General features: G+C 36.9%; 1 protein-coding gene across 7 annotated transcripts in view; it reads right to left on the bottom strand.

The window, feature by feature from the left end:
• Positions 1 to 26020, bottom strand: part of RYR2 (ryanodine receptor 2) — an 827636-nt gene that overhangs the window by 201706 nt on the left and 599910 nt on the right. For 6 of the 7 annotated variants that reach the window (XM_059882653.1, XM_059882647.1, XM_059882648.1 and 3 more), the window contains 8 exons: positions 18324 to 18493; positions 16883 to 17103; positions 15532 to 15622; positions 13289 to 13429; positions 11426 to 11589; positions 9124 to 9202; positions 2564 to 2653; positions 955 to 1092 (listed from right to left, as the gene is read on the bottom strand). In XM_059882653.1, the coding sequence (XP_059738636.1) occupies positions 955 to 1092; positions 2564 to 2653; positions 9124 to 9202; positions 11426 to 11589; positions 13289 to 13429; positions 15532 to 15622; positions 16883 to 17103; positions 18324 to 18493 (1094 nt within the window). The remainder of the gene's footprint in view (positions 1 to 954; positions 1093 to 2563; positions 2654 to 9123; positions 9203 to 11425; positions 11590 to 13288; positions 13430 to 15531; positions 15623 to 16882; positions 17104 to 18323; positions 18494 to 26020) is intronic. The other variant, XM_059882651.1, reaches the window with a different exon arrangement.

Raw genomic sequence — 26020 nt, 5'->3', positions numbered from 1 at the left:
GTCCATATAATCAAAGCTATGGTTTTTCCAGTAGCCATGTATGGATGAGAGAGCTGGACCATAAAGAAGGTTGAGTGCCGAAGAACTGGTGCTCTCAAACTGTGGTGCTGGAGAAGACTCTTGAAAGTCCCCTGGAGAGCAAGGAAATCAACCCCGAAGATTCACTGGAAGGACTGATGCTGAAGCTGAAGCTCCAATACTCTGGCCACCTGATGCAAAGAGCTGACTCACTGGAAAAGACCCTGATGCTGGGAAAGATTGAGGGCAGGAGGAGAAGTGGCAGATACAGGATAAGATGGTTGGATGGCATCATTGACTCAACGGACATGACTTTGAGCAACGCTGGAATATAGTGAAGGACAAGGAAGCCTGGTATGGTGCAGTCCATGGGATTGCAAAGAGTCGGACACAGCCTAGCAACTCAGCAACAACAAAGGTTCTCAAGATCAAGGCTGTCCTTACTGTGCCCTCTTCAGCACAGAAGCCCCACAGCCACGCTCTGCTCAGTTGACTGACTTCCTTGACTCGGCCCACTAACAGTGAGCTCTTTCATTCCTGCTCTGCCTGTCCAGTTGTATATCTTCCCTTTGCAAGTACATCCATGGAAGCTTTAGATCCAGATCACTACTTCTGACCACTCCACTAGCCCCTAAGAACCAATCTGCAGTTCTTATTGGCAAGGAGACAAAACCTTAATAGACAACCTAATTGTAGGTAAGGAACTTATTTATTAACATACCTTCAAGACTTTATCACCAGGTACTCCTTTATATACCATCAGGAGAAGTACAGCCTGACAGTTAAACTCCAAGGCCTAAGCTTACTTAAAAAGTAGACTTTCTAAACTTTATATTAGTCTTCAGAATTTTCAAATTAGTTGTTGTGGAAAACACAATAATTAAATGAAATACTCAAATTATTTTAAAATGACACAGACATCACTGTGATATTTACCTGACTTGTCTGAGAAATACGACGAGTACGGTTATAAAGGGCCATGCTGTCTCCCTCTCGGGTCCTTTCAATTCTCCATCCCCAAGCCAGCATAGTTTTTAAAGATTCTTTGATTGGCCAGCGATAAATTTCTTTTTCCTAGAAAGAAAAAAAAGATAAAAGGATGGCATATTATGAACCTAAATAAAAGTTTAAAATATTTAACGCTTTGTTCTGAAATACTCTACCGTCACCTAAACATTTTTGATTAGCACTGTTTATTTAAAAATAAAAAAGCAAAGTAAAAATTCTGAAGAGCAGAATGTGAGCTGAAATCCAGTTTGACTAATGATGCTAAGAGGGATCCTGGCTTACTATAGCATGAGGTTAATTTTCTTTAGTTTCCCTAGAAATCAGGATCACTATTAGGAAAAAGTTCCAGATTATATGACATGTGCTTGACAGCATTTCTACAATCTGAATAAACAGAGAAGTAACTTATTCTATAAGCAGGGAGCCAGAAAATCCTTTACAGTTCATTTGTCAAGATACTGCTTTTCCCCCAACAGAAGTAAAGTACATGAAAACATAAATAATAAAAATACTAAAATATATTACTTCATTATAACTTAACAAAAGACTCTTTATTTTTTTTTTAATTAGGTCCTATTTGTTTATTTTTGTCTTTATTTCCATTACTATAGGAGACACAGCCAAAAAATATTTCTGCAATTGATGTCAAAGAGTGTTTTGCTTATATTTTCCTCTGTTTTATACTGTCTGGTCTCAAAGTTACATGTTTAATCCACTTGAGCTTATTATTTGCATACAATGTTAAAGAATGTTCTAACTTCATTAGAACATTCATAAAGTCACATGTGACTTCCAGTTTTCCCTGCATCATTTGTTGAAGGCTATCTTTTCTTCATCATAGAGTCTTGCTTCCTCTGTCATAGATTAATTGACTGGAAGTGCATAGGCATATTTTTGGGCTTTCTATCCTGTTCCATTGATCTAGACTTCTGCTTTTGTGCCAGTACCATAGTGCTTTGATTATTGTAGTTTTGTAGTATAGTCTGAAGTCAGGAAGCACAATTCTTCCAGCCTCATTCTTCTTTCTCAAGATTGTTTTGGCTGTTTGGGGTCTTAGTATTTTCATACAAATTTTAAAAAAACTTTTCTAGTTCTACTTCTGTGGAAAATGCCACTGTAATTTTTCAGAGATTGCATTGAATCTATGGATGGCCTTGGGTAGTGTAGTCATTGATGAAAGACAGCACAAACAGATGGAAAGATACACCATATTCTTGTATTGGAAGCACTGCTATTATTAAAATGACTACAAAAGACTCTTTAGATTGATAAGAATATTTTCTAAAGTTCTTATATATATAGGAGAGGAATAAAATTTTTTTAAAAAACAGAAAAATATTACATAGAAAGGATAATAACCAGTTAAATACTGACAGAAAATTGGATTATGAAGAAAAAGAAGACAAAAAAAATGTAAAAAGGAGACCTTTGAGAAAGGGTATAAATAGTATGTATAAAGAAGACATTTTAATAAGAAATTTACATAGCAAAAACTTCCACCCCCAAATTAAAGCTACGTAAACTTAAAAAAAGTCACCTTTTCAGATAATAGTTTATATGGCTTCATTAATGGTTGAACTTTAGATGAGTCTGAATATATTTCTCCATAAATCCATCCATTTGCCAACTAAAAAAAAAATCAAAATTGTTTTACATGCATTAATTTTAGAGTGTAGGTGTGCATGTGTTTAAGTATGTACTTGGTAAATCTAAAATCAACCAAGATAAGCATTAAGGTTTGAACTTTTATCCAGTATAAGTCAATATAAAGATTTTCATCCTAGTCAATATTATTTTGAGTGATCACCTGGAACAATTTTTTGTTTGTTTGTTTCTCAGACCAATTTTGTTTGTTTGTTTGTTTCCCCTCACCACAGGGAAAGTGGTGAGTCATAACAACTGGACCACCAGGGAATTTCCTGGCATACATTTTTTTTATGCAGAGATGAATAGCACCCAGCCTTCCTTAGACAGATCTGTGATTATGTCAATCGCCCTCCCCTAGGAGGCAGCTACAGGCTGCACAGCCAATGTGATATTCATTTTAGCTCATCATGTTTAACTAAGGACCTCAACCTGTGACGCATGTATGTGAGACACTCATTTTAATCTGAAGTGGCTGTTTAATTTGGAAGCCTCCCTAAATAGTGCTATTTGTTTTGCTATTCCTATGTTCAATGACCTATCAACACATTCGTCCCACATGCTTTTGCCCATATAATCTGGCACACTTCACTGTTACCCTGTATGTCAATGGAATCTGAATAACTAGGCTGAAACAGCTCAGGACCGCTTTCCTGTAAACTTCCTCTCCATCACCACCCGCCAACAGCTTAGTATCTAATAGAATCTTTAAATAGGGCAGATACTTTACTCTTACTGACTCACCTACTAACATGGTTAAATTACTGAACAAAGAATAAGTCACATGCTTAACAAAAATGGGGTTTCTTAGAGGAAGGAAGGGACTGGTTGGCCAGGGCAAGGATTGAAACTGGGTAATACTGAATTGCCACGTGACACAAACATCTTTTGGAACTATTGCTGTTTGATTTTCCCTTCAGCAAAGCAGTGTATCCTCATTTTAGATTCCTGCATCATCTCAACTTAATTTCTCTGACAAACCTATTTTAACCATCTTCTTTCAAGTTTTACTAGGCTCAACTGAAATGTGACAACTGTGCACGATGTTTCCTCTAGAAAAAATCTCATAAAAGTATGTAGGACTTGTGTCAGACATTGGGGCTACTTAGTTATCTCATTCAAGTCGCTCCTCTTTTATAGACAATGCAAATAAAACATGCCATCTTGCCCTGTAAGGGAACTGAAGATCTATTTAGTGATAAGAGATGCAACTGAAGACAAGAAGATGTAAATAATTACTAAATTCTGATTAAAATTTTTCAAGATCTTTTTGTAATGTAAAATTACACATAAAAGGTAAAGTTTTCTTAAAAGATTTCTGGATGCAGAGTCACTATGTCTTACTGAATTTGTCTTCCCGAGTTTATTTTTGTGTATGATGTTAGGAGGTGTTCTAATTTTATTCGTTTACATGTAGCTGTCCAGTTTTCCCAGCACCATTTATTGAAGAGGCTGTCTTTGCCGCATTGTATTCTTGCCTCTATGGTCAAAAATAAGGTACCCATAGGTGCATGGGTTTATTTCTGGGCTATCTTGTTCCATTGGTCTATGTTTCTGGTTTTGTGCCAGTACCATATTGTCTTGATGACTGTAGCTTTGTAGTATAATCGGAAATCAGGAAGGTTGATTCTTCCAGCTCCATTCTTCTTTCTCAACACTGCTTTGGCTACTGAGGTCTTTTGTGTTTCCACATGAATTGTGAAATTTTTTGTTCTAGTTCTGTGAAAAATGCCATTGGTACTTTGACAGGGATTGCATTGAATCTGTAGATTGCATTTGGTAGTATAGTCATTTTCATAGTTTTTATTCTTCCTACCCAGGAACATGGAATATCTCTCCATATGTTTATGTCATCTTTGATTTCTTTCATTAGTGTCTTATAATTTTGTGTACAGTTTTTTTGTCACCTTACATAAGTTTATTCCTATATATTTAATTCTTTTTGTTGCAATGGTGAATGGGATTGACTCCTTAATTTTTCCTTCTGATTTTTCATTGTTAGTATATAGAAATGCAAGTCATTTCTGTGTATTCATTTTGCAACTTTGCTAAATTCACTGATTAACTCTAGTAATATTTTGATACTATCTTTAGAGTTCTCTTCTTCTCTTGGCTTCCCTGGTGGCTCAGATGGTAAAGTGTCTGTCTACAATGCAGGAGACCTGGGTTTGATTCCTGGCTCGAGAAGATCCTCTGGAGAAGGAAATGGCAACCCACTCCAGTACTCTTGCCTGGAGAATCCCATGGACGGAGGAGTGTGGCAGGCTATAGTCCATGGGGTTGCAAAAAGTCAGACACGACTGAGCTACTTCACTTTCTTTAGAGTTTTCTATGTGCGGTATCATGTCATCTGCAAACAGTGAGAGCTTTACTTCTTCTTTTCTGATCTAGATTCATTTTTCTCCTCTGATTGCTGTAGCTAGGACTTCCAGACCTATGTTGCATAATGGTGGTGCAAGTGGACACCCTTGTCTTGTTCTAATCTTAGGGGGAATGCTTTCAGTTTTTCACCATTGAGAATAATGTTTGCTGTAGGCTTATCATATATGGCCTTTACTATGTTGAGGTAGGTTCTTTCTATGCCCATTTTTTGAAGTTTTCATTATAAATGGGTGCTGAATTTTGTCAAAGGCTTTTTCTGCATCTACTGAGATTATCATATGGTTTTTATTTTCAATTTGTTAATATGGTGTATCACACTGACTGATTTGCATATATTGAAGAATCCTTGCATCCCTGGAATAAACCCAACTTGATTGTGGTGTATGAGCTTTTTGATGTTGCTGAATTCTGTTTGCAAAAATTTTATTGAGGATTTTTGCATCTATGTTCATCAGTGATATTGGCCTGTAGTTTTCTTTTTTTGTGTTGTCATTGTCTGGTTTTGGTTATCAGAGTGATGGTGGCCTTGTAGAACAAGTTTGGAAGTGTTCCTTCTCCTGTAATTTTTTGAAAGAGTTTTAGAAGAATAAGCATTAGCTATTCTCTACATGTTTGATAGAATTCTCCTGTGAAGCCATCTGGTCCCGGGCTTTTGTTTTTTGGGAGATTTTTGATCACAGCTTCCATTTCAGTGCTTATAATTGGGTTGTTCATAATTTCTATTTCTTCCTGGTTCATTCCTAAGAATCTAAGAATCCTAAGAATCTATTTCTTCCTGATCATTCCTAAGAATCTATCAGTTTCTTCCAGGTTATCCATTTTATTGCCATATAGTTGTTCATAATAGTCTCTTAAAATCCTTTGTACTTCTGCATTGTCTGTTATAACCTCTCCTTTTTCATTTCTAATTTTGTTGATTTGATTTCTTCTCTCTTCTTGATGAGTCTGGATAAGGCTTCTTCTTTGGTTCTTCTTAAAGAACCAGCTTTTAGTTTTATTAATCTTTAGTATACTTTCTTTTTCACTTATTTCTGCTTTGATCTTTATGATTTCTTTCCTTCTACTAATTTTGGAGGCTTTTTTGTTCTTCTTTTCCCAGTTGTTTTAGGTGTAAAGTTAGGTTGTCTATTTGATGCTTTTCTTGTTTCTTGAGGTAGGATTGTATTGCTATAAACCTCCTTCTTAGAACTGCTTTTGCAGAATTCCATAGGTTTTGAGTTGTGTTTTCATTGTCATTTGTTTCTAGAAATTTTTTGATTTCCCTTTTGATTTCTTCAGTAACCTGTTGGTTATTTAGAAACACGTTGTTTGTGTTTCTTACAAATTTTTTCTTGTAAATGATATGTAGTCTCACAGTGTTGTGGTCAGGGAAGATGCTTGATACAACTTCAATCTTCTTAAATTTCCTGAGGTTTGATTTGTGACCCAAGATGTGGTTAATCCTGGAAAATGTTCTATGTGCACTTGAGAAGAAGGTGTATTCTTCTGCATTTGGATGGAATGTCCTGAAGATATCACTGAGACCCAGCTCATCTAATGTATCATTTAAGACTTGTGTTTCCTTATTAATTTTCTGTTTTGATGCTCTGTCCATTGGTGTGAGTGGGGTGTTAATGTCTCCTACTATCATTGTGTTACTGTCAATTTCTCCTTTTATGTCTGTTAGTATTTGCCTTATGTATTGAGGTGCTCCTATGGTGGGTTCATAGATATTTACAATTGCTATGTCTTCCTCTTGGATTGATCCCTTGATCATTATCTAGTGTCCTTCCATATCTCTTGTAATCTTCTTTATCTTAAGGTCTATTTTGTCTGATATGAGGATTGATACTCCAGCTTTCTTTTGCTTCCCATTTGCAGGGAATCTATTTTTCCATCCTCTCACTTTCAGCCTACATGTGTCTTTAGGTCTGAAGTGGGTTTCTTGTAGACAGCATATATTTATATGGGTCTTGATTTTGTATCCATTCAGCCAGTCTGTGTCTTTTGGTTGGAGCATTTAGTCCATTTACATTTAAAGTAATTATTGATATACATGTTCCTATTGCCATTTTCTTAATTGTTTGGGGTTGATTTTGTACATCTTTTTTATTCTCTTGTATTTCTTGACTATATAAGTCCCTTTAACATTTGTTGTCGGAGAAGGCGATGGCACCCCACTCCAGTACTCTTGCCTGGAAAATCCCATGGACGGAGGGGCCTGGTGGGCTGCAGTCCATGGAGTCACTAGGAGTCAGACCCGACTGAGCGACTTCACTTTCACTTTTCACTTTCATGCATTGGAGAAGGAAATGGCAACTCACTCCAGCGTTTTTGCCTGGAGAATCCCAGGGACGGGGGAGCCTGGTGGGCTGCCGTCTATGGGGTTGCACACAGTCGGACACGACTGAAGCAACTTAGCAGCAGCAGCAGCAGCAACATTTGTTGTAAAGCTGGTTTGGTGGTACTGAATTCTCTTAACTTTTGCTTGTCTGAAAAGCTTTTTATTCCTGCATTAATTTTGAATGAGATCCTTGCCAGGTACAGTAATCTTGGCTGTAGATTTTTCCCTTTCAGTACTTCCTGCCATTCTCCTCTGGCTTGCAGAGTTTCTGCTGAAAGATCAGCTGTTAAGAGTATGGGGTTTCCCTTGTATGTTACTTGTTGCTTCTCCCTTGCCGCTTTTAATATTCTTTCTTTGCATTTGGTCTTAGTTTGATTAGATTGTATGTCTCTTGGCATGTTTCTCCTTGTGTTTATCCTGTATGGGACTCTCTGTGCCTCTTGGACTTGATTTGACTATTTCCTTTTCCACGTTGGGGAAATTTTCAACTATAATCTCTTCAAAAATTTTCTCATACCCTTTCTTTTTCTCTTCTTCTTCTGGGACCCCTATAATTCAAAGGTTGGTGCGTTTGATATTGTCCTAGAGGTCTCTGAGACTGTCTTCAGTTCTTTTCATTCTTTTTACTTTATTCTGCTATTCAGAAGTTATTTTTACCATTTTATCTTCTAGCTCACTGATTTGTTCTTCTGCTTCAGATATTCTGCTATTGATTCCTTCCAGAGTATTTTTAATTTCAGTAATTGTATTGTTTGTCTCTGTGTGTTTATTTTTTAATTCTTCTAGGTCTTTGTTAATTGATTCTTGCATTTTCTCCATTTTGTTGTCAAGGTTTTTGATCATTTTTACTATCGTTATTCTGAATTCTTTTTCAGGTAGTTTGCCTATTTCTTCTTCATTTATTTGGACTTCTGTGTTTCTAGTTTGTTCCTTCATTTGTACAGTATTTCTCTGCCTTTTCATTATTTTTTTTAACTTATTGTGTTTGAGGTCTCCTTTTCCCAGGCTTCAAGGCTGAATTCTTTCTTCCTTTTCATTTTTGCCCTGATAAAGTTGGTCCAGGGGTTAGTGTGAGATTTGTGCTGATTTTTTGTTTGTTTGTTTGTTTGACCTCTGATGGGCAAGGCTGAGTGAGGGGGTAATCCTGTCTGCTGATGATTGGGTTTGTATTTTTGTTTTGTTTGTTATTTAGATGAGGAGTCCTGCACAGAGTGCTACTGGTGGTTGGGTGATGCTGGGTCTTGTATTCAAGTGGTTTCCTTTGTGTGAGTTCTCACTATCTGATACTCCCTAGGGCTACTTCTCTGGTAGTCTAGGGTCTTGGAGTCAGTGCTCCCACTCCAAAGGCTCAGGGCTTGATCTCGAGTTTTACATGGTTCTATATATTCTTTCCTTTGGTCAGGTACTCCTGTCTGCTCTCAGCTGGTGTTCTGCATGCACTTCTGTGTTTGAAGGTGTATTCCTAATGTATCCATGGAGAGAGATGTACTCTACATCCAACTACTCCTTCATCATCTTAGTCTCTCTAACACTGTGCTTTTTATGAACACAAATATTCTTATTCATAGGTATATCCTATGTACATCCATGGCAGAGCTCAATATTATATTAGCAAATCATAATTAAATGTTCTTTCCTAATCTAATGCTCATACTTGAAAGTAGAAAATTGGCATGGTCAGAAATATGTGAGCCAGAATCAGTCATTAGGCACATTCATTAATGATTTAGAATGTGATGTTCTTTTACCTTATCCATTGACCACTTGTCATGGGCATGTTCTGCATATTTGTTAATGAAGTATTCCAACTTCTCAGGAATTGTAATACTATGAGAAAAACAAAGAAAAGAGGCTTGATTTTCATAGAATTTTCAGGGAATCATTCATAATTTATTCCACAGCTTATGACTGTTCATATCTCATTCAATGCAAAACTGTTAAAAAATTGGTTTAACAAGGTATTACTTTTCCATATGGTAGAAACAGTATGAGAAAAGTCAAGCGAATAAGGTTCTATCTGCTCATCTTATATTTATTCATACTTTATATCTTAATATAAATTATATACAATAAAAATTTAAATAGTATGAGAAAAATAATTTAAATGTATGCAAGAAAAGGACAATAGATTGCACCAATTTTTTTTTTAATTTGAATGAAGATATAGTTAGATAAGGAGCTTAAAGACATACTTTACTCTCACATTGGTCCTTTGAAGTTATTCTTTTTTGATTTTAATCTCTTCTGCAACAACTATAAATGGGTAAAAGGCTGCTAAAATCTGATTTGTTACATTTTTTAAATGTACTAAAATTAATTTTAAGTTAATTGAATATAACCAGTGATGTGTTAATGATTTTAAATAATAATGATCTATATATAAATTCTAAGTGTTACTAATATGAACAATAGGGAAAAGCATTTAATCAATTCTTGCTTTATGATTTTGATAACATTTCTTCTTGAGTTCTTTCATGTTTAAATAAATATTTAATCTCTCAAACAGACATGAAGTCCATGCAGTTGGTGACCAAGTCTGATGGTAAATATAAGACTTGGTACTATTACATATATCTATCAATGAAAAACTAAGTATGCATATAATTCCATTCACTGATGAAAATAACTTATTAATGCAGTTAACTTTGAGAACAGAATTATAAGACCTGATATAATGAGGTTTACTGTTCTTTTCTCGCATGTTATTAGTTGGTAACTGAACTTTATTACACACATTTAAAAAACAATACATAAAAATCATACAGATGTAGACACTACTGATATCACTATGCAAACCTAATCTGTTAAGAGGTCCCCAAAGGGGTAAACTGAGGTAAATTAATATACATGCCCAGCATTTACTCATTAATTGGATTCAATTAATCAACATCAAAGCCATGACACAGTTCTGATGTTATTTGAAAATTCTGGATTACATTGTATGTTAGCAAACCACAAACTTACCCACGTAGGAATGTGAACATGTGACATTTTGGTTTACTTACTTTAGAAGAGATACAAAGGATCAATCAATCACATAAGCCAAATACTGGGGGGTAGAGTCTTTTCTCACAGGACTGTCATCAAATACCAAACATGCAAATTTAAGGCATTATCAAACTAATGGCATACCACTTGGGTCAAAATTTTGATCTGGTTATGGAAGCTAAACCAGCTGGGGGGACACAAGAGGCCTGAAAGTTGAACACCCAAGTAAATTCAGATGCTGGGGATGATAACCACCAAGTGACTACCTTGCTAATACTGATCTTGCTGAGTGACTACAGAATGGATAAGAAAATGTGGCACGAAGAACAGCCTCTTTGCAAGTGGAAAACCATGATTCTACTCAAAGATGGTAACAAAAACAAAAGTGCTGAGACCTCAAACACCTAACATACCCAAACACCTGATCTGCAGAACAATTTACACAACCAGGTCCATGGAAGAACTTCATAATGTTAGGTAACAGTGTATCTGTAGTTGAGATTGTCACACTGCACCCTCACTGCACGCTAAATTTTTCAGAGATATTCTCATTTGATATTCCGTTCACTCTCATGCTGTGTTTTATGAGGCTGAACACTGACTGCTAACCCCAGGCCTGGCTGAGATGTAGTGATGATGAATAATGCCCCATTGCTTGTAAGAAATAGCCTTGCCTGTATGCTGGAAACATGCTAGTCAAAGACTCTACACAGAGGTTGACTGAAATTACTAATTTAACATTTAGGGTAGAACTTCAACTAAAAAGATAACTGATATCCTTTCTTGATTCTCATGATTATAGATATAACCATGTGGTTACATACAGAGAATCCTGGTGATGTTAAGAGTGTATCTCTTAGGAGGTACATCTTATCAATTTCTGGTATTCATGTAACCATTAGTATTACTACTATCATTTCATCAAGTAAAGGGACCCCTATTAAAAGGATACCAATTCAAAGGGGGCATGGATGAGAGAAAGTTCACTTTAGTACCTTATTCAATTTCAGACTTCACACATCATTTACAATAAAAATCTGCTGCAATAGAAAGAGTCCATACTTTGAGGTATCAACAGGTTGTGGATTAAAGTTCCCTTCAGAATCCATTGATGACTGTTTTTCCATCATACTGACATAATTTGACTCCATGTAGTCTGGAGGCAAAGCTCCCGCAACTGCACTCAGGCAAGGCAGTGCCAGTTTGAAAAGTTCTTGTTCATATTTCTGGGAAGAAATGGAGGACCAAAAAAATAAATATCCCATTACAACTTGGCAAAAGCTGTCAACATGAGCACTGCGACTGACATGATGTTGTAGGAGAAAATCTGAATTACCTTCAGCTAACTCAATTCCCCCAAAGATTCTTTTTCTAGAAAACGGAAAGTGAAAGTGAAGTGTGAAGTTGCTCAGTCATGTCTGACTCTTTGCGACCCCGTGGACTATAGTCCACCAGGCTCCTCTGTCCATGGGATTCTCCAGGCAATAATACTGGAGTGGGTTGCCATTTCCTGCCCCAGGGGATCTTCCCAACCCAGGGATCAAACCCAAGTCTCCTACATTGCAGCAGATGCTTTAACCTCTGAGCCACCAGGAAAGCCCCAGAAAACGGAAAATATGGCCTTAAATCCCACCAAACACAAGAGAAACTGAAGCTTTTTACTGAAGTTGTAGCATAAAAAGAATAAAATCTTTGCTTCTCTAAAAGTTTGTTTTCCAATATGTGAAGTGAGGTGAACTTGAATATTCAAAGTGTACAATATGCTTTTACAACATAAACATGATTTCAGTCGAGGAGTACATTAGTTATAGTTTATCACAGCTAGTTACAGATTATTGCTGTACCACAGTATAAAGACTATATATGAAAAATACCTAAAGGATAACACCCAGAGAGTAAAAAATTTTAATTTTATACCTTGCATTTCAAGGTATAAAAAAAATTCTGAACAGAGAAACAACTTTTACAGGAAAAATGTATAACCAAAACTTCCAGGGAAAAGTATATTAGTTATATAGTTAAACTGTATTTACAGATTTTTTAAAAAATCAAAAATAATAATTATTTTAAAGTTATCTCACTTTAAGTGCTTTTAAAGTGCAAATTCTTCTAAAAATACGTTCTACATATTGTTTTAAAAGGACTCTCAGTTTCCCAAACACAATTCAGCAAGAAAAAGCATTCAGATGTAGCTACCACATGTTGTCACAGATAAACTTCCTTTACTATGTAGCAAACTTCTGTTATACTATTCCAGTCATCTGATAATGTCTATCTGGGAATTCAAACTGATTTTGATTAATGATTTAAGCATAAGCGTAGCAAGCATGTTCTGATTTTCACTGAAATACTATGCTTCAGTTTCCTGAAAAGTGTACAAAACCATTCACTGCAAATATGGCAAATATTAGAGGATGTCATGTACTTAAAGCAAGAGTGACTGCAGACACTTAAGTCACCATAGCAGCAAAGTGTGAAAAGTCAATAAGGCTACTGGAATATTATAATTTTATGAGCTTTAATACTTAACATTTTTACATTTGACAAGATTTCTTCAGGCTTTATAAGATTGGGGAGGTGACTGATGAGGAAGGGTTTGAGTCCAAATAAGTCCAAATATACCAGAAACTGATCAATCCATGTGAATAATTTGCTAAAATGCTTAGCCATTTTCAAGTCAAAAAGTGTTGTAATTACAAGAAACATGTTACCATCATGACTATGAAAAGTCAATATAAATTGCATTCTCAACATTTGTTATAAAGAGAAAAAAACAAAACTATGTCAAGTCTTGCTAAGTAAAGGCAGCATCTCACTATTCTACTAGGAACACTTTCTTATCAAGGACCTATGGTTCTTCAATTATTTTATGATACAAATACATCCACAAAAGATTAAATTACCTTCTGAGACAGGGTAAATTACCTTTTGAGACAGGGCATCAAAGATGCCCCAGAACAGCTTTCTTGACAAATGAAGTTCTTCTTCTGAGGCAGCTCCAAAGTTGCCCCACCCTCCAGGCAGGCAGTAATATTTCCAGCATCTTTCATAATGATTTGTCAGCAGCTAAGTAGGAAAACAATTATAAGAGCACTGAACTAAAGACACTTCAATTTTTTTTTTTTTTTCGATTTCCTCCCAATGGCATTCTAATGCCATGTAACAAGGCCAAGTGAAAGGAAACTACTCAATTCCATATGAATTCTTTTGGAAAATACTATTACCTTTTATAGGATATCTCTTTAAGATTTAATGCTGATTACAAGATAAAGACCAAACACCCAATTTCACAAATTATCTCGAAAAGAATTCTTTAGGAGGTTGTTTGGCTATCTATGTACTGAGATCTACTTTAGTTGCTATCATTTACTCATAATTTTATGACTTGTTGTCTCCTGGAGTCCATGCATTTAACAAACTGATTGATGTCAGGGTGATCCAGAGGATACAGCACCTAAAATGTGCATTCTCAGGGGACAGTACCTCTGGATATTTTTGCTTCCTCTCTGCCTATCCTTAATCATTACACTCCACGATTCCATTATTTAGTAACTCTTTGGATAATGTATTCGTGATTAATAAACTAGGAAATAGTCACAACTAATTGCCAAATTAATAAAATGATCTTTATAAAGAAACTATATATTTTGGACTCTTACCTATATCTAACAAGGAAAATAAACCGATAAGAGTTACTCCTATTAAAACTAACTACATATCTTGCTGTAGACATATTTTTTCTCGCTTAGTATCCTTCTCAGTTACAAAACACACAAACACATAATTTAGGAATCTCAAATGATGAAATACTGAGATCTAATTTGCTTGGAATAACATAGAACTATCTATAATGCAAAAGAGTTTTATCACGTGAAGCGATCCTGTATCTTTTTTTAGGTATCTTCTAGCTCATTTGTACCAAGAAAATTCTATGTGACAAGCATTATCCCAGGTAAAAATGGGATTTTCAGCAAGGACAGAATTTACTTTACAAAATTCATTAATTTCCGTAGGTTTATTAAACCAAAATTAATTTTCATAGAGAAAGACTGTTTTTGTTAAATACCTTGGTATGTTTAGTGTAATGGCAGCTCAAAAAATAGCAGCTCATTTTTATCTCAAACCTCTTTGTATAGCACTTATACTGTGTGGCCATGAGAAAAAAATATAATGCTTACCAGGTGGCAGAGCAGAGTGGTCATCTATAAAAAGTCCATTACAGGACAATGACCTCCATGCACAGACCATGCCACTAGATCATTTATTAGTATACACCTTTTTGGAAGGAATGATGCTAAAGCTGCAACTCCAGTACTTTGGCCACCTTATGCTAAGAGTTAACTCATTGGAAAAGACTCTGATGCTGGGAGGGATTGGGGACAGGAGGAGAAGGGGACGACAGAGGATGAGATGGCTGGATGGCATCACTGACTCGATAGATGTGAGTCTGAGTGAACTCCGGGAGTTGATGATGGACAGGGAAGCCTGGCATACTGCAGTTCATGGGGTCTCAAAGAGTCAGACACGACTGAGCAACTGAACTGAACTGAACATCTTAATCCTCAGTCTGGATTGGGATATTCAACGACAAGAAAATATTCCAAGTCAATAAGACAGAATGAGACTTGATCATTTCCTGTACAGAATAATAAAGCTGGGAAGCAAATATGTCAGGGAATTGTCTATACTCTATGGTAAACCGCAACTGCATATACATACGGATTATTTTGAACCTTATGAAATGATATTTGGAAACTGTCATTTGATTACAGACTTAGAAAATGTTGTTTTTAAAAATCTATTCTTAATGACATGAGGTTGTTAATACTTTAGGCCAGGCCTATTACCATGTTTCCATGGTATATAAGAATATATTGGCTTGAGAATATATTGGCTTATCTTTTTCTTGTGGCCTGTTTTCTTTCCACTGATTTCTATTTCCACTGACATACAGTAAACCAATCTTAGGATTTCTCTGGCCTTTTATTACTTGTTTATTTAGGCTGATGTACACACAAATACAACTTATATGTCCATTTCAATAACTGGAAGAAATTTTCCAGCATCCAATATTAAACATGATGAATTTAAGAAATGTACATATTGTAATAGGAAACAAAGTCAGAGTACCCAGTAATCAAATAACTACAAACATTTCCTGTACTTACCTTAAGAGGCATCTTTGCATGTTCATTTAATAATGGGACATCAAATACTAATCTTCTGAGTAAGTGTTGCATCATAGAAGGTCTCAATTGGCTGGCGGAACAAAGCTAATTTTAATAATGAATATCTAATAATGTTTAAACTAAGTAGATAATTCATTAAACCAGATTATACACCCCAAGAGCCTATACCTACACTTCTCTTCAGATGATGTTAATTTTAGGTGTTCCTAATTCAAAGATTAACTGAGAGTTATATAATTTCATAAAAGGTTATATTTCAAACTCATCTCTAGCTCCCTAATCTGAAAATCAACCTTCATTTGCTACAGCAGATGTTCCTTTTCAGCCCCTTCTCTTCTCACCAGTCATAACCACAGAGCCCACTGTTCCTATTAATTTAGTAAATGCTAGTCTCTCTTTTCAGTGGGTGGGAAGGGTCTCAGGGACTAGATCAGAAGCAGAAAGAGGAGGGAGTGTAGGAGCAAGAGGAAGAGAAAAAGACTAAAAAATTTTGCCAGAGGAGGAAGGGAAAGAAAACTAACACCCTATGACCATTTATTATTCTGGTAATCCCGAGTGCTTCACCTCATTTAATATTTTGAAAAAATCAGTGAGACAGGTTTTGATTCCATTTCACAGAATTGTAGGGTCGGGGAACTAAGATTATGAACTAATCTCTAACGTCTCTCAGTCCCATCTGGCTCCTACACCCATACACTCATTCCATTGTGAGTGAAAACCCTTCTTTCACTGATGTTCTGGACAGACTGCAAGCCTTCACCTCCGAGAGCTCCTGTCTATTAGAAAGAAACCAGTAACCTAGGTAGGGGTCTAAGTGCAAGGGGTCACTTGCACTTGTCAGAACTTCACAAGAAGATAAATGTTTCTGGTTTTCATAATAAGACCCTTGATTTTCATCACTGTCAAACATAGGTCATACTTTCCTATTATTACTATATATTTTTTTTGCCTTTAATAAGTCTCTTTTTTCTCTTTTCTCTTCTAGAAGAGGAGTTAAAACCATTACACACAGTTGAAAGGTTAATCCTACACTAACACAGAAAGGGATTCCCCATACAACCACCTCACCCACCAACATCCAGAACAGCATCATCAGTCCAACACCATATTCAATGGCTAGATACCTATAGAGTTTTGGAGGAACACTCCTGAATTTGATCAGGAGCAAGAGTGCTCTGGTAAGACTCATAACTCGGTACACGACAATGACTAACGTGAATTAATTTTTTGGTCTGGAAATTGTTGCTAACATTCATAACAATCTGTCAAGGACCACAGAGTAAATTCTCTCATTTAAAGAAACATGAAATCGATTTCACAGTCCACTTACCCACAAATAGAGAGTAAACACACTTCTATGGAATCCCGTTGAGCTTTGGTAAGTGAGCAGCCCTTAGAAAGCCTGTACACAGTGTGAAGTAATGAGTCAATGAGAGAAGCATGGTGCTCGGTGCCAGCAAAAAGAGGAGCACACCTTGTTAACAAGGGTAACACGGCTGTGCACAGGTACCGATTGAGCGCCAGGGCCATGTCTGTAGCACTCAAAGCAGCCTGGAAGGGAATTGGAGAGGAGACTGTCATTTGCGTTGGTCAGGAGACAACTTTCAAAGGGATCATACATGTGGACATGTTATTTCACTATCCAGAAATTTACAAAAGTATGTAATATAGAAATGGATTCCTCTGTTATAGCTTTAACTGTGGTTCATATGCTTTTTTTTTACCACTAAAAACAACAGATTTTCAATTGCTCATCAACAGATAAAAATGAATGAAATAATATCTATCTCTGCAAAAAGCCACAGAAGTTCATGTTCTATAATAAAATGTCAAAGGTAGAATGGATGAAAGATGAAAGATGCTAATGATAGCGAAGAGTGGGAGAGTCTCCCTTTACTAGGAGAGGACAAAGAAAGGAGTTTATTCTCACAGTAAATTTCAAACACTTTATACTCATGTTGTATATATACTCATCGTATTTATACTCATGTCAATCAGAATCAACAATCAAAGGTTGATTGTTTTACCATGTTATCATCTGTGATACTTGGGTTCAGAAATTCACATGAACACAACCGAAAAAAGAAAAAAGAATTCAGTTTCATTTTTCTGATTCTCCTCTCACGGTTTTCATGTGGGAGCTATTGCCAACTCAAGATCTGATTTCCTCTGATATCAACAAGACATATAATTGAGAATAAAACAAGGTATTATTACAACTACTAGAATAACATTTAGCATTCCAGCTTATTTTAAAAATGTTTCAAATAGTAGAACATTTACACTGATGTTGGCAGGTTCTTGACATGGGCTACTGATCTCACAAAGCAGATTTTAATCTATATGTACATTAAAAAATGAATACGCCAGAGTGATACTGTAGTTGGAAAGACTTAACAATGCTCACTAGACCTTTTTAATACTTGAATTGCTTTTACTGAGATGCACAATTATTTATGTGGACTTAGAAGTTGAACAGGAACCACTGTGACCGCCCTAATCAGAGTTATATAAACTTCTTACTGTCTTCCATTGCACTGATAAGAATTTTTACTGTCCTCTTCAGGTTGTACATTTTCTCCACTATTCAGTAAATTCCTTGAGGATATAGTCTATCTTATTTTCTATTTACTCTCTGCTACCCTAAAAAAATTGGCACTCGATAAACATGTGGGGGCAATGAATGAATGAATGACTATATCTGTGAAAGAATATCAGATGGCAGAGACTGAAGACTAAAAGTTGCAGAAGTCATCCGTTCAAATCATTACCGTGTCTAAAGAAGCAGCAGCCCGGAGATCTGGCAGAAAGCCAACCTCGAGAAGATGGAGGAGGAAATCTTGAACCTCAATTCCATAGACCCTGTCAAGGAACAAAACCATGGCTGCCTTGTGATCTGGACAAAACCCCGCAGACATGTCAGGCTCCACCACATTCCCATCTAAAAGAGAGAAGGTGATACACTGTTGTTAATGGCCATGCCATCCATGAAAATTGATGACAACTGGCTACTTTCCAGCCTGCTCATGTTGTAAATAAAGTTACCAGTTGAATGTTTTTCTGTTCTTCTAATACATTCAAGCAAGGGCAGGAAATATGGCAGTGCACTGTAAATCCATGGTCATTTAAATGCTATTTTAGCATCCATTTGTTAATTGTATATGTGATTAGGACAGAGTATTATGCCAGATTCTGAGAAGGAAACAAAATGCCATCCATAATCCAAATTATAAAACTAGGGGTAAACATCCTAAAAGCTAATATGTAAAGCAAGGTTTGCAGTCTTTTCAAAGCAAGAGCCTCTTTAAAACATTAAGACTCACGTACTGTATGTGATAATCATGGTACATTTACATCAGGTACATATATATGGCTTAAAGAATTATAAAATAATGAACAAAACTCTATGAACCAGTTTGACTTTCAAATGAAATATGTTTCATTAATCATAATAGCATTTAATAACATGTAAAACAATCCCAGGGACGGGGAAGCCTGGTGGGCTGCCGTCTATGGGGTCACACAGAGTTGGACACGACTGAAGTGACTTAGCAGCAGTAGCAATAGCAAAACATATTTGAGAGCCATATTATTTTCTCTATCAACAGTCAACACTTGATGCCTATACAGTGGAGTGAATTCCTTAGTATAACTCCATAGATTCATAGATGGGATCACCGAAAGGAAGAATTAGGGAATTATGTGCCAATTCAAAATACTGGAGAACAAACTTGTTTTCTGTTTGACGATGGGATAGTTATGCCAAATTGCTGCTGAAATACACTGAAAGAGTCCACAAATTATATCACAGAATTTTTAACACTGATGCACATGTTGAAAAAAAGCAGTCCCCTGAGAAAGATGATACATGACCATCCCAACCTGAAATAACAAAGTCACAACATTTTTGTTTTCATTCATACTCAATGACTGAGTCTGATCATAAAAATGAACAAAAGGTGTTTTAAAGAAACTTGGATTGAAGGCTAATACCAAAGTATTTCCACGCCTTACAACAAACAATATAACTAATATCTTCCTTCCTGTAATTATTAATACAAGAACAACAACTCTTGACATTTGTGTTGTTGTCAGTTATTCTGTTAGGAATGTTCCAGACACAATCTCATAAAATGTTCACAAGTATGAAGGGGTATTATTATTATTATCTTCCTTTAACACAAGATAAAAATCAACTTTCAGAAAAGTTAGCTAACTTGTCCAAGGTTATGTATCTAGTCATTGGCAAACTTTAAACTAAGTAAAATTGCATTTAAAAATCCACCCCAGGTCATTTAATCCCTACATTAAATCAGCAAGCTCTAATGAGACTGAATTGGAGTAAGAAATGCCAGCTGCATGGCTTTACTCTGCGGTCCCTTCATTATTCATCCACCTGAAATTATTGGCTCAGACAATCTGTGGAAATCTGCTCTGACCAAGAGCTGCAGGAAAAGAACATCTATTTTTGAGATTAGATACCTGACCCTTACATTTTCTAAACTCCTCCTTCTTTCATTATCATTTTGGGCTAGGATAAGTATAATAAAAATTTTTTAAACTGGTAAAAACTGGTCCATCAAAAAGTCTATGAACCATAAATTCTGGAGAGGGTATGGAGAAAAGGGAACCCTCCTACATTAGTAGGAATGTATATCGGTATACCCACTACGGAGAACAGTGTACAGGTTTCTTAAATAACTAAAAATAGAACTACCATATGACCCAGAAATCCCACTCCTGGACAACAAATCCATAATTCAAAAATATAACACACCTCATGTCTGGAGCAGCACTATTTATGATAGCCAGGAAGCAACCTAAGTGTTCACTGACAGATGAAAGGATAAAGAAGATGTACTACATACAAACAATGGAATACCAGCCATAAAAAGAATGAAATAATTGTTGCATTGGAGCAACATGGATGAACCTGGAGACTACCATACTAAGTAAAGTAACTCAAAGACAAATATCACTTACATGCAGAATCTAAAAAATGATACAAACTAACTGATTTTCAAAACAGAAACCAACTTAGAGACTTAGTAAACAAACTTGGGGTTACCAAAGGGGAAAGGTGGGGAAGGGAGGGATAAATTATGAGGTTGGGATCAATATATACACATTAGTATATACTGGCTTCCCTGATGGTTCATTGATAAAGAATCTGCCTGCCATGCAGGAGATGAGAGTTAAATCATTGGGTTGGGAAGATCCCTTGGAGAAGGAAACAGTAACCAGTTCCAGTATTCTTGCCTGGAGAATCTCTTGGATAGAGGAGCTGGGCAGGCTACAGTCCATAGGGGTCACAAAGAATCAGACATGACTTAGTGACTAAACAAAAACAACTCCTATATATAAAATAGATAATCAATAAGGACCTACTGTATAGCACAGGGGACTCTATTCAATACTCTGTAATTACCTAAATGGGGAAAGAATCCTAAAAGAATATATAAATATATGTGTGTGTGTATAACTGAATCAATTTTCTATACTTTTGAAAATAACACAATATTGTAAAGCAACTATAATATAAAATAAAAATGTTAAAAAACCTCAGACTTAGGAAAACAATGTATGAAAAAGGCTTTAGCTTTATATACTATATACAAAACAGAAATTATCACTGATAACTGGTGATGCTTAAAGAACCAACTGATATGCCATTGAAACATAAGAATATTGATGGTTTGAGTTTTAAAGTTGGTTTAAGGTGTAACACAGCAAAACAAAGACATAAAAGTTTCTCTCTACTGTTCTCCATTTGTTGTTATTTAGTCGCTAAGTCACGCCAACTCTTTATGACCCCAGAGAGTATAGCCCTCCAAGCTCCTCTGTCCATGGGATTTCCCAGTCAAGAATGCCAGAGTGTGTTGCCATTTCCTTCTCCAAGAGATCTTCCTGAACCAGAAATTGAATCTATGTCTCCTGCACTGGCAGGCTGATGCTTTACCATTGAGCCACCATGTAAGTTCAACATTCTCAACAGAGGTTAAATAAAAAATGCAGAACAATGACCAGTAGATGGCATTTAAAAAATTAACTTTGACTGTGATTATGATAGCTCATACACAAAATTCTATAATCCCAAGTTAGGCAATATACTTCATTGTCGTTATCCAGTCACTCAGAGTTGTGTCCGACTCTGTGACCCCATGGACTCCAGCACCCCAGGCTTCCCTGTCCTTCACTATCTCCGGGAGTTTGCTCAAACTCATGTCCATCAAATCAATGATACAATCCAACAATCTCATCTGCTGTCATCCTCTTCTCCTCCTGCCTTCAGTCTTTCCCAGCATCAGAGTCCTTTCCAATGAGTCAGCTCTTCATATCAGGTGGCCAAAGTATTGGAGCTTCAGCATCAGTCCTTCCAATGAATATTCAGGATTGATTTCCTTTAGGACTGACGGGTATGGTCTTCTTGTGGTCCAAGGGACTCTCAAGAGTCTTCTCCAATACCACAGTTCAAAAGCATCAATTCTTCGGTGCTCAGCTTTCTTTAATGGTCCAACTTCCACATCCATACAAGACTACTGGAAAAACCATAGCTTTGACTATACAGACCTCTGTCAGCAAAATGATATCTCTGCATTTCATTATGCTGTCTAGGTTGGTCACAGCTTTTCTTCCAAGAAGTGTCTTTTATTTTCATGGCTACAGTCACAATACACAGGGATTTTGGAGCCCAAGAGAATAAAGTCTGTCACTGTTTCCATTTTTTCCCCCATTTATTTGGCATGAAGTGATGGGATTGGATGTCATGATCTTAGTTCTTTGAAGGCTGAGTTTTAAGCCAGCTTTTTCACTCTTCTTTTTCAATTTCATCTAAAGGCTCTTTAGTTCCTCTTCGTTTTCTGCTATAAAAGTGGTGTTATCTGCATATCTGAGGTTACTGATACTTCTCCCAGCATTCTGGATTCCAGCTCATGATTCATCTGGCCTGGTATTTTGCATAATGTACTCTGCATATAAGTTAAGTAAGTAAGGTGTCTACTTATTTGAGCTATTTCAAATCCTGAAAGATGATGCTGTGAAAGTGCTGCACTCAATATGCCAGCAAATTTGGAAAACTCAGCAGTGGCCACAGGACTGGAAAAGGTCAGTTTTCATTCCAATCCCAAAGAAAGCAATGCCAAAGAATGCTCAAACTACCACACAATTGCACTCATTTCACACGCTAGTAAAGTAATACTCAAAATTCTCCAAGCCAGGCTTCAGCAATATGTGAACCATGAACTTCCAGATGTTCAAGCTGGTTTTAGAAAAGGCAGAGGAACCAGAGACCAAATTGCCAACATCCGCTGCATCATGGAAAAAGCAAGAGAGTTCCAGAAAAACATCTATTTCTGCTTTATTGACTATGCCAAAGCCTTTGACTGTGTGGATCTCAATAAACTGTGGAAAATTCTGAAAGAGATGGGAATACCAGACCCCCTGACCTGCCTCTTGAGAAATCTGTATGCAGGTCAGGAAGCAACAGTTAGAACTGGACATGGAACAAAAGACTGGTTCCAAATAGGAAAAGGAGTACGTCAAGGCTGTATATTGTCACCCTGCTTATTTAACTTATATGCAGAGTACATCATGAGAAACACTGGGCTGGAAGAAGCACAAGCTGGAATCAAGACTGCCGGGAGAAATATCAATAACCTCAGATATGCAGAGGACACCACCCTTATGGCAGAAAGTGAAAAGGAACTAAAAAGCCTCTTGATGAAGGTGAAAGAGGAGAGTGAAAAAGTTAGCTTAAAGCTCAACGTTCAGAAAACGAAGATCATGGCACCTGGTCCCATCACTTCATGGCAAATAGATGAGGAAACAGTGGAAACAGTGTCAGACTTTATTTTTTGGGGCTCCAAAATCACAGCAGATAGTGACTGCAGCCATGAAATTCAAAGACGCTTACTCCTTGGAAGAAAAGTTATGACCAACCTAGATAGCATATTGAAAAGCAGAGACATTACTTTGCCAACAAAGGTCCATCTAGTCAAGGCTATGGTTTTTCCAGTGGTCATGTAAGGATGTGAGAGTTGGACTGTGAATAAAGCTGAGTGCAGAAGAATTGATGCTTTTGAACTGTAGTGTTGGAGAAGACTCTTGAGAGTCCCTTGGACTGCAAGGAGATCCAACCAGTCCATTCTGAAGGAGAGCAGCCCTGGGATTTCTTTGGAAGGAATGATGCTAAAGCTGAACGTCCAGTACTTTGGCCACCTCATGTGAAGAGTTGACTCATTGGAAAAGACCCTGATGCTGGGAGGGATTGGGGGAAGAGGAGAAGGGGACAACAGAGAATGAGATGGCTGGATGATATCACTGACTCAATGGACGTGAGTCTGAGTGAACTCTGGGAGTCGGTTATGGACAGGGAGGCCTGGCATGCTGCGATTCATGGGGTCGCAAAGATTCGGAAACGACTGAGCGACTGAACTGAACTGAACTGAAGTAGGGTGACAATATACAGCCTTGACATACTCCTTTCCCTATTTGGAACAAGTCTGTTGTTCCATGTTCAGTTCTAACTGTTGCTTCTTGACCTGCATACAGGATTCACAAGAGGCAGGTAAGGTGGTCTGGTATTTCCATCTTTTTAAGTATTTTCCACAATTTGTTGTGATCCACACAGTCAAAGGCTCTAGTGTAGTCACTGAAGCAGAAGTAGATATTTTTCTGGAATTACCTTGCCTTTTCTATGGTCCATCAGTTGTTGGCAATTTGATCTCTTGTTCCTCCGCCTTTTCTAAATCCTGTTTGTACATATGAAAGTTCTCAGTTCATGTACTGTTGAAGCCTAGCTTGAAGGATTTGAGCATAATCTTGCTAGTGTGTAAAATGAATGCAACTGTGTGGTAGTTTGAACATTCTTATAGCTCATATTTCTGACCAAAAAAAAAGCATAACTTTATTATAACACAACAGGGTGGAACAGGAAAGAAACTAACTAGAAAAATCTAAAAAGTTAGTAAAGAGAGGAGAAAGAGGCACATTGCAGTTCATGAGGCCGCAGAGTCAGAAATAACAACAATAACAACAAATAACAACAATAACAAAAGATAGTTGGAGTAAAGGAGGTCTATTGCGACTTTCCGAGCAATTCTGTAGGAGATATCTGAACACTCATACAATCCTTGTTCTTAGTTCCTTGTTATTATTCATTTCAAACGTAACATCTAGCGTTTCTTTATTTCCTAGTCTGTGTCACTGGTATTATCTTATATTTTATCCTAAGTGTATAAAATTTGTGGCTCAAAATGTAGGGGAAAGACAAAATATTTTAAATAAGTAAATGAACATGAGTTAGAAGTGAAGTGAAAGAGGTAAATGAGGACAGTCTCCTTAAAACAAGAAAAAGAAACTGCCTAAAGTGGGGAATGAGCCATGCTGTGTGGGGCCACCCAAGACAGACGGATCATGGTGGAGAGACCTGACAAAACGCGGTCCACGTGAGAAGAGAACGGCAAACCACTTCAGTATTCTTGCCTTGAGAACCGCATGAACAGCATGAAAAGGCAAGAAGATAGGACACTGAGGGATGAACTCCTCAGCTTGATAGGTGCCCAAAATGCTACTGGAGATCAGTGGAGAAATAAGTCCAGAGAGAATGAAGAGACAGAGCCAAAATAAAAACAACACCCAGTTGTGAATTTGACTGGTGATGGAAGTAAAGTTCAATGCTGTAAAGAGCAATATTGCATAGGAACCTGGAATGTTAGGTCCATGAATCAAGGCAAATGGGAAGTGGTCAAACAGGAGACAGCAAGAGTGAACATCAACATTTTAGGAATTAGCAAACTAAAATGGACTGGAATCGGTGAATTTAACTCAGATGACCATTATATCTGCTACTGTGGGCAAGAATCCCTTAGAAGAAATGGAGTAGCCATCGTAGTCAACAAAAGAGTCCAAAATGCAGTACTTGGATGCAATCTCAAAAACAACAAAATGATCTCTGTTCATTTCCAAGCCAAAACCATTCAATATCACAGTAATCCAAGTCTACGCCCCGACCAGTAATGCTGGAGAAGCTGAAGTTGAACGGTTCTATGAAGACCTACAAGACCTTCTAGAACTAACACACACAAAAAATGTCCTTTTCATTATAGGGGACTGGAATGCAAAAGTAGAAAGTCAAAAAATACCTGGAGTAACAAGCAAATTTAGCCTTGAAGTATAGAATGGAGCAGGGCAAAGGCTAACAGAGTTTCACCAAGAGAACACACTGGTCATAGCAAACACCCTCTTCCAACAATGCAAGAGAAGACTCTACACATGGACATCACCAGATGGTCAATAATAATATCAGATTGATTATATTCTTTGCAGTCAAAGATGGAGAAGCTCTACACAGTCAGCAAAAAGAAGACCAGGATCTGACTGTGGCTCAAATCATGAAGTTCTTATTGTCAAATTCAGAATTAAATTGAAGAAAGTAGGGAAAACCACTAGACAACTCAGGTATGAACGA

This window comes from Bos taurus, chromosome 28 (genome assembly GCF_002263795.3).
Source record: "Bos taurus isolate L1 Dominette 01449 registration number 42190680 breed Hereford chromosome 28, ARS-UCD2.0, whole genome shotgun sequence".
NCBI lineage: Eukaryota > Metazoa > Chordata > Mammalia > Artiodactyla > Bovidae > Bos > Bos taurus.
This window is presented reverse-complemented; position numbering and strand designations above follow the sequence as displayed.